We start from the raw sequence: 9,382 nt of genomic DNA on the forward strand, positions 1-9,382 counted from the left end.
AAACAGGAGGATAATCACTGGGGTTCCTACTGTTCCCACCCACCCTCCAAGCAACAACGCAGGTTTTGCAAGTGCAGTGAAGTGAATTAAGGGGTTTTTTCGCTCGTAGGATCATTTAGGTTAGGAAAGACCTTTTAAGATGGTCAAGTCCAGCCATTAACCCAGCACTGCCAAGTCCACCACTAAACCCTGTCCCCAAGTGCCACATCTACACGTGTTTTAAATACCTCCCGGGATGGTGACTTCACCACTTCCCTGGGCAGCCTGTGCCAGTGCTTGATAACCCTTTTGGTGTAGAAATTTTTCCTGATATCAAATCTACACCTCCCCTGGCACAACCTGAGGTCATTTCCTCATGTCCTCCCGCTTGGGAATAAAAGACACCCTTTTGTCAATGTCTGTAATCAGACTGATTATTTGTTCTTGGTACAGTTTTGAGAACAACAACAGTAAAGCAGATTTGTCTATAAACACATCAGACCAAACTTGCTCTTTTCCCTGTCTTTACCTGTCTTTTTGCTGCCCAAGGTACAGGGACACTTGGAGAATTGTGGTGTCTTTGTACTGCTATGAGCTTGCTTTTGAGAGCTAAGTGGTGAGGGAGATAGTAACAGACTTGAAAGTTGTGCTTTTTCATCATGAAATCTTTGAGAGATCCCTTTCCTCCCAGCCCATTCCTGGTAAGTCTTGTGGGACATAAAGTGACATTGTTTCAGGGATGAGAACATCATCAACCAGTGAAACAGCTGTAATTCACACCACTCTTGAACTTTTTTAATGTTAGTTATGCTGTTTTCCCAACAGCTGAACACTTTGTACCTGCTTGAACAGGGTTTCTTGGGGCTTTCTCCTTAGAGTAGGAAGGCATGGGGAGGGCTGTGTATTTTTAAACCGTACACAGAGCTCCAGAGAAGGTAACATGTGCTTACTCTACATTTCTGTTTTTCTTTTGTGGTGAGAATTTTGTATTAATAGTTATTAATATAGCTGCTTCTTTTTCACCTGTCTGTGCAGAGAACACAGGCCAATTAAGGTGGGCTACAAATTTATAGAATTCTGGTTACATTCTCAGTACACAAAAAGTGAGAGGTAGCTGAGTTCCCAGTTTAAGGGAAAAAAGCTAACATAATTTTCTGTAATACCAATATGTAATTACAACTGCTTATTCAGTTGGAGTTCATAATGAATGCAATAGCTTTGCTATGTGTTCACTTAGAAGCAGATTATGTAAAGATTATATCTCTAAAGTTTACTTAAGCCTGTATTTCATCATATAAGCTGCAAGAATTTAATGGATGTAAGGAAGGGATCTGCTTGGGATGTCATCTGCAAGATAAAAAACCTCTTATGTTTTTCTTTGGTATGAAGGTACCAACTCGTGCCATCCTTGGGTCAATATTTTGGATAAAAATGAAATGCCTATTTGTCATCTTGAGTGTTTGTGTTGGTTAGGAAAATGTGTTTGATACTCCTTAAGATCGGGTTAATTTGCTCATTAATGAAGATCTGTTTCTATTCTACCTTTGATCAAATAACTAGTTCAGATATTAGAGCTGAATGAGGCACTGAAGAAAGCAATAAGTGAAAAATATCATTTGTCATTCACAGTTATCATTCAGTTTGAATGGTTTTGCTATTCTGTGTTGATAGGCATGGATAAATTTAATATTGGTTTTCCACTGGACACAGTTAATGTGGAATATATTATCACTGTATTATAAACCAGACACTGAAGTTAGCAGTCAGTGTTTGATAGGTTTGCCTGTATCATATTTTATAGTTCTAACAGTTTATTGTGTCCTGTGTAAAATAGTTTTTATAAAAACTTAGAGAAGATTACCATTGCCTTAGTTGAAGCTCAGTAAGTGAAGCATCTGAGCTGAATTGTGCAAATTTCATTTGAAAATAATTATCACCATTTTGGGTCTCATGCTCTCAAAGATGCAGAAATCACTAGTATTTTCTTCTTCATTCCAATCCAAATTTGTCTGGTTTAGGTAATTTAGGTAATGTAAATTGTTCCAGCTCTTGGGAATTCTCTGGGGGAAGGCAAAAGTGGCCAGAGCCCCCTGGATACTCAAAATCAACCTTGAGAAAAGCTATTACAGTGGATAGAAAAGCTAAATAATTGAAACCTGTTGAAGTTGTACCAGTTTGAAAGCACTGCAGTGAAGCCTGGGTATGGACAGGTTGGCTGCTCAGGGTTACTGCTACCACTGTGCAGCTACCTCTGTGCTGTAGATCTTACAGCTTTTTGCTGAGAGGTTTGTTTAATAAAGGAAAAAATTACACACATATATAAAGAGCTAATAAATCACAGGCAGGGGAGGTTGTTGAATTCTAGTATTGTTTGTTAAAACAGAATAGAAAAATTGAGTCAACTTCATATTTTAACCCAATAGTCCAAGTTAAGTCCTTAAGCATTGATACATATTTCTCTGTGCCTCTTTTTCTGCCTTGTGCTTAAGTATAATACAAGCACGTTCATTTAACTTGAAACATTGTTTTTCAGGACCAGATTATGTGGCATAGCAGAACTATTTGAAAGCAGCTGCTAACATAATGCTACATTTGTACAACAAAGTTGTATTCAAATTGACTCATGCAAATAACATAGAACTAAAGCTGGTAGAAATGCAGTTCCCTCCCCTGACTTAATATGTCTGAAACTTGTGCCTCTTTGAACCAGCCTTCTGCTGCACTGTGCATAAGCTTTTCTACCTTACAGATATGATAAAAGGCAATTAGTTTACAATTTGCAAAAGATGGGACAAAAGCTGTGAATATTTAGGCATCCAATCCCCGTTAGAGTTGATAGACTTCCTTTGCCTGACTAGACATTAAATACTTAAGGATCTTCAAGTAACTTTGCCTTGGAGATTCTTGTGTAGAAATGGCCCAGTAGAGCTTTTCTTTTTTTTTTTTTTCTCTTTCCAGTGAGAGAATCAGAGAGCATAATCTTGACACACAATGAAGGGATCTTGTGGTCTTGAAAAATTATAGTAGTGAAGAACAGGCGGTCACGCTTTCCAAACTATATGGTTGCATGATCTGATAAAGACACTTCATCAGGTCTTTGTGGAAGAACAAATTTTTCATAACAGGCTGCACTCTAAACTTTTCAAAGAAAAATGGTCTATTTGTCATCAATCTGGCCATCCTTGATTTTTTTCATAATCCTCTGTCTTTATATGCTCTGTTAAAGAATGCTTTGGAAAACTTTCCTGAACTGACGGTGATCACTCGGGACCCCAAGACAAAATGTGGAGGAACATCTGTGTCTAAGATCAAAATGAATGGGAAAGCTTACAACAAAAAAACACTGAGGGCTTCTAAGTCAACCACTAAATTAGCACAGGTGAGTCTTCAAAGGGGTTCGTTGCTGCCACCATCTGACTTGTAAAATGATAACCACACTTACATTATATAAAATGCTGCTTCATGTATTTAGGTGTTCCGGTAGGTTTATCAAAATATAAAATCTTGGAGTGAGGTGCTTTTTCTGTAACAAAGGGATGTTAAGAACCAACATTAAAAGCAGTACATTAAATCATTATTTTAACTCATCTGCAAAAGATAGCTTGTCAGCCTTCTGGGCTGTTGCTGAAGCAACACCATTTTGCCTTCAACATTGCAGTTGTGGTGAAGTCGCTGCGTAGATCACAGTAATAACAGTTTCTTAGACTTGCTGCAAAATCTCTAAAGTAAATGATCAAAAGTGAAAAATTAGTGTTAATAACGTAAAATCTTAGATTAAAAATTGAGCTCTGTATTGCTCCTTTCCTCGTTTCCAAAGACAGAATGAAGCTGTGTATCTCAAAAAAAAAAAAAAAAATTGAAAAAAATAACATTAAAAAGCAGTGTGGTAAAAACTGGAGATGTACACACTGTTTATTTGCGTATTATTCCTGGGGAACACTATAACTAGATTTTGGCTGAGTACTGGCTCACATAGGCTGCCTAACCTCCCAGCAGTAAATAGTGGCTCAACAAATGACATGTAAATGTAGCTCACACTCGTATTTCTTGTCAAAGTAACATATTAGGTAAGTACAGACCAGCCTTCTCAAGCATAAAGTGTGTGCTTTTTGCAGTGATACCCATCAATTTGATAGAAAAGTATTTAAGCTTTGGTAATTCTTGCAATAGTTCTTGAGAAGGAGATGTCTTGCCTCTTTTGGACTTGCAGTGCATTCAGAATAACTGAAAGCATTCCCAAACCTGATTTTGATAAAACAACATGGAAAGTGGAGATAGGAGATAATTATGATATATATTAAATTACAGTTTGCCAAAATACGTCAAAATAATGATTTGAATGAAGTACTGAATTTCCGAATTGTTGAAAAGAATTGTTTACAGAAGAAAATATCTGAAATATCTCTTGGTAAATAACATGAATTTACATGAAATAATTGTTCTTTTTGCAGGAGTTTACAGTAGATCCAGAAAAAATACAGTTGTATTCTTTGTATCACTCACTCCATCATTACAAATATCACATATATCTAACATGTAAAGAAGAGGTAAGTAATTGTTCCCATTGAGCTACTTTTACATGCATTGAGGAAGTTTCTTGAGGGAACTGAGTCCACCTAGAGGGACTGTCCTCATCTTCTTGATGGATGAGTATGGATTGAGGCCTCCTATTTTGATTAATTCTTTATGGCAAATGAAAGGGTACACTGAGCACATACATTGTCCCTAATGGGCACTGCTGCTCAGAACATTCAGATATGAGGCTTTCAAGGTTTGTGTGATTACCTGAACTATTCTTCACTGTTATCCAAAAAAAAAAAAAAAGGCAACAAATTTTATCAGTGTGTGTAACTCATCGGATCTAGGAGTTTATTTTGTCTTAGAGTGCCACTCCTTTATTTTTTCTGCAAATCCTTGGTGGAAATATTTCAGGTAGCAGAAATACAAGAGCTGAGCTCTGGCTTGGTTGTTAAGAAATGCATTTTGGGGGGCATTTCCTCTTGTTTTTAAAGCATAGAGTTGGGTTGTTTTTTTTTCCAAAGAAGGTTCGTATTTAACTGCAGACCTATAAAAATGAAAATTCTTAAATTCTGGCAGCCTAACGTGGGTGGGTGTGTGTGGGTGTGTGAATCTCTCTCTCTCCCCCTCCTTCTCTTTTTTTTTTAAATAGATTTCTTCTGTTCAGAAGACGAGTGCAGACCTAGGCCAGGAAGAGATTGTGCAGCTGTGCATGAAAAACATCAAATGGGTGGAGGATCTTTTCGAAAAGTTTGGTGAACTTTTGAATCGTGTCCAGCAGAAATGCTCATAACAAAAGTGTATCCCAAATCTCCCGTTTTTTTCTACGGCACTAACCTGATGGAACAGAAGGCTCAGAGAGAGAGGCTCTGATTTCTTTTACAATGCCAGACTGCTTCTTGTTCGTAGCCATTTTTATTTCTCCTTATGGAACTTTGTGCCTTGGCTCGTGCTAAGGAATAGTGATGCTGCCAAGGAAATCAGTCCTTTGAAGATGGAACTAAACATAAAACCTAACCACATTTTTAACCTGAAGAGTTATTTTCTATTTTGTAAACTATTGGATAACTTAGTTTTATTTTCAGAAACGTTTTTGACAAGTGATAAAGCATGCACTACATATACTTTTTTCTTTTTTTTTTATTGCTGAACAGATAACAACACCTAAAATACTACAGATTTTTCCATCCCTGACTAAGCGAGAGAAAAGTCAGCGTTGGGGTGAACTAATTTTTACATGTCTGGCCACCAAATTTAGAGTTTTGTACATTTTGTGAACAGAGCCGGGGTGACATCAGTTTCTGCATACGTATATTGCCATAATAAAATCCAGAAATTTCATTATGCTTTATGGACTCCTTTTACTATTATCATGTTCAGGAGACTGAACATGGAGTTGGTGCAATCCTATGACTGCTTTTGTGTCAAATTATATTGTAATGAAAGACAATGACCTTAACTATTTTCCCTGTTTTGAAGAAAAAAATATTTTCCTTTATACTGTGTTTTTTTTTTTCCTTTTGGAAAAAAAAAAAAAGAATTCAATTGTACATTTTATCTCACTAATAGTTGTATTTTTCACAGAGGAAATATTGTGGTTAAAATTGTTACATGTATCTTTGTAATACACTTTCCATTGTTTTCAGTAAATCCTATTCATTTATATGTTGATTTCATATTGTAAACTATGTATCTCGAGGTAACCCTTTTGTTTATACAGGTTTGCTTCAGTGTTAACCAGAATAATGCATAATGCATACTAGACTAGTTTTGCTTTAAGTGTAGTTGTGTTAGACACTGCAATTATTTTCTGATACGTGAAAATAAATTTCTTACTAAACTAGCACTTGATTAACTGAGAGTTTAAATGAAGAGCTACTACACTTTATCTTGGTCAACAAAGACTGTTGATTGAAAAGACTTATATGCAGTGTTAAACACAGCTTACATAATTGTTTGTAGAACTGGCAGTTGCAGAGCTGTTCTCTTTTTGGTGCCTTTCAAGTCTTCAGACATCTTTGTAGCTTTTTTTTCCCCCCCTCCAGTTTGTTAACACTTAAGTAGTGCCACTAGTCACACTCAGACAATGAATGTAATGGGCTCTAATCAGGAGAACATTTTCTTTAAATTTGCCAACAGAATGCCTTACTGAGTCATTCACAATGGGTATGTACTCTACTGGCGTCCTAAAAGAGAAAAAAAAAGTCATGTTGGTCTTTTTTCAGATAATGTAGAGAAAAAAAAAAACTTCATTCCTTTATCCTTTCACTGCCACTTAGTGCCTTAATTTCAGCCAAGAAAGCAGGGTTCACTATTCATTGGCCAAATGAAATAATGTTCATTGCCATGGGACCTTTTCCCCATGTTTTGATCCTGTTTAGTTGTTAAATATTCATTAGACCGTAGAAGTATAAAGAGTTTAATGAATAGATGTGAAAATGAAATTATTTGATCTTGAGTAAGCAAATAGAGGTTTGAATATTAAAGTATGTACAGAATTTTAGCTGATTAGATTTAGAACCTTGTAGGATGTTTACTGTATTTCCAAAGCTTTTCATCCTTAAAAAGCAATAATTCTCCTTTACAATTTGTATGCAGACTACAATGAACAGAAATTGGTATGTGCTCTTGCCTTTTTTTAAGCCTCTCCGTAGTGGTTTTGCTTTAAAAAAGGAGGCCACGTGTTACTAAATGCATTGTGCTACTGCTAGGTCTGCAACTATCAAGGAGAGTGAGATGGGTTTGGGTTTAGGAAGAATATGCAGATTTTTAGAGCAATCATGGAGCTAATTAATTTTCACAGTGAAAAGAAGGGTAACCACAGGGGTGAAGAGTTTCAGTCGTACTCAATCTGGTAGGAGCTGGAGTTTATACAGCAAAATTGCCAACCTTGGTAGCAATCAGATAAAACTGTTTTCATGTAAATATGCACACTGGAGGTATGGTAGAAACGTGCCTGGTATACTCTTTAATCCATAGTGGGGATTCCCAAGTTTCCTTAGCGTATTCCCTCATTGGTGGGGTGGTTGGCAGTGTGTGTAGATTCAGGAGAGGTATTTACTTGCCCAGGCAGAGTTCTGTTGTCACATTGCAGTGATAGGCACAGCACAGTTTGGAAATTCCTGGTCTGTAGTTCTAAAGATGATGAGGATACAGACTGAGGGAACAGTGGAGTCAGCTCCTTGATTGGTGTAGTGAAGAGCTCAGCAGACTTTGCCTCTCTCACACCTCTTCCCAATATGACTATGAAGCAGCTGGTTGAGAGAGGTCTCTGTGCTTTCTGAATGATTACTGTACCACTACTGTGTACTTACTCTGGGGTTTTGAATCCAGAAGCAGCTTTAGGAAGCTGCTTTCAGTCCTTAGAAGCTGAAAAAAAAGAAATGAGAGGCTTTTGGAGTAGCTTGTCCCTATTTTAAAAAGAAGGTAATTTTAGCAACATTTTAAACAAACAAACAAACAAACAAAAAGGTGGCCAGGATGCTCTGCACTGCCATAGAAGGTGACCTGGCTTATTTTTGGCTGTTTTATTCTCAAGGCCAGTTAAACAAGCACTGTGCCTGTAGAAGACAGGGAAAAAAACCACCTGTCGTGAATAAAAGTAACTACCCCAGTCTATTAAAGATTAATATATTGGAGCTTCCATCTTTGTCTTGGGCTGCAAAAATGGTGGCTGAATTATTGATTTACCAAATTAGAATAAGTAAAAATGTGGAACTCTGAAGTGTAGTGAAGGGTCATAAATCAAAATAAAGCTTCGTTAGTGGGATTGAAGAGGGTTTTTTTATACTGAAGCAAACTTAGGAAAAAAGTCAATGTACAAATTACTTTTTTTGCACAAATACTTTGCTTTGTTTTGTTGCATTTTAGGTAATTAATTCTGCACCTACACTTCAATTCTTTTTTCCTTGAAGCAACACTGAGGTCTTCATCCCTTAACGTCTGACAGTGGAAATTAAGCACTCATTTGACTGCAAGAGAAGATGCACTAGGAAGGAACAAAGCCCTCCTTAGACTATGAATTAGCAAAACAGGAATGAAGTTAGTTGCATAATCTATTATTTGGTTCTTAATTTCACCTCCTTTCTATTAGTGCAACATCCCATTCTATACAGGGTTTGGTTTTATTCAAGTACAGTATTTCTCTTAAAGGCAGGTTTTCTTTGAGATGCTACTTCCAAAGTTTTGCTAGCAAAAAAATCAGAGGCAAAATTGGATTGAGGAATTGTTTCTGAAAACAGCTAAGGACTTTAGGTTCTCTGAAGTTCTGTGGCATGTATTGTATTCATATGTTGTCGAAATGAAATACTACTTTTTAAAAAGTCAGATCTTACAGGCTGTCTTCCAAGTAAATGATTTCCATAGGAAATATATTTTAAATATTATTTAAATATTTACTACTATTTAAAACAATTTTAAAACAGAAGAGCTAATACTATGATCACAAAATGTCAGTGTGTTATCGACCATTTCTTATTTTGTTGCCAGCACTTGACATTTGGTCTCTCTTACCCTATTACATATCTGTGCATTATACAATGCACATCCTGCCATATTTTATTGTTTAAGCTAATATTAACATGTCATTGGTAATAAATGCATGTTTTTCTGCATATCTGCTCTACATATGGCAAAAATGAAGCTAGGGCTAATTAAGAGACACTTTATGCATTCTTAGTCCAGATTTTCAGGTGGTCCATAATACAATGTATGGAAATGTGAAAAAGGACAGTTTTGTACCATTCATGATGTTATTAACTAAACCCATTAAAGTGAAAACACTTTTTAAACAAAAACCTTATAATGCTTAGTCATTTATTGTTAAAATGTCAAGTCTTGAAAAGTTAGATTGTTGGAAACAAATTGGCAATTTAGACTACGTTTT

At 36.3% G+C, this 9,382-nt stretch overlaps 1 protein-coding gene across 5 annotated transcripts in view; it reads left to right on the forward strand.

The window, feature by feature from the left end:
* Positions 1 to 6,340, forward strand: part of QSER1 (glutamine and serine rich 1) — a 41,255-nt gene extending 34,915 nt beyond the window's left edge. For all 5 annotated transcript variants that reach the window (XM_064657054.1, XM_064657053.1, XM_064657052.1 and 2 more), the window contains 3 exons: positions 3,206 to 3,358; positions 4,431 to 4,526; positions 5,150 to 6,340. In XM_064657054.1, the coding sequence (XP_064513124.1) occupies positions 3,206 to 3,358; positions 4,431 to 4,526; positions 5,150 to 5,290 (390 nt within the window). In that variant the 3' untranslated portion in view covers positions 5,291 to 6,340. The remainder of the gene's footprint in view (positions 1 to 3,205; positions 3,359 to 4,430; positions 4,527 to 5,149) is intronic.
* The last annotated feature ends 3,042 nt before the right edge of the window (positions 6,341 to 9,382 follow it).

Source organism: Pseudopipra pipra, chromosome 6 (assembly GCF_036250125.1).
Source record: "Pseudopipra pipra isolate bDixPip1 chromosome 6, bDixPip1.hap1, whole genome shotgun sequence".
Lineage (NCBI taxonomy): Eukaryota > Metazoa > Chordata > Aves > Passeriformes > Pipridae > Pseudopipra > Pseudopipra pipra.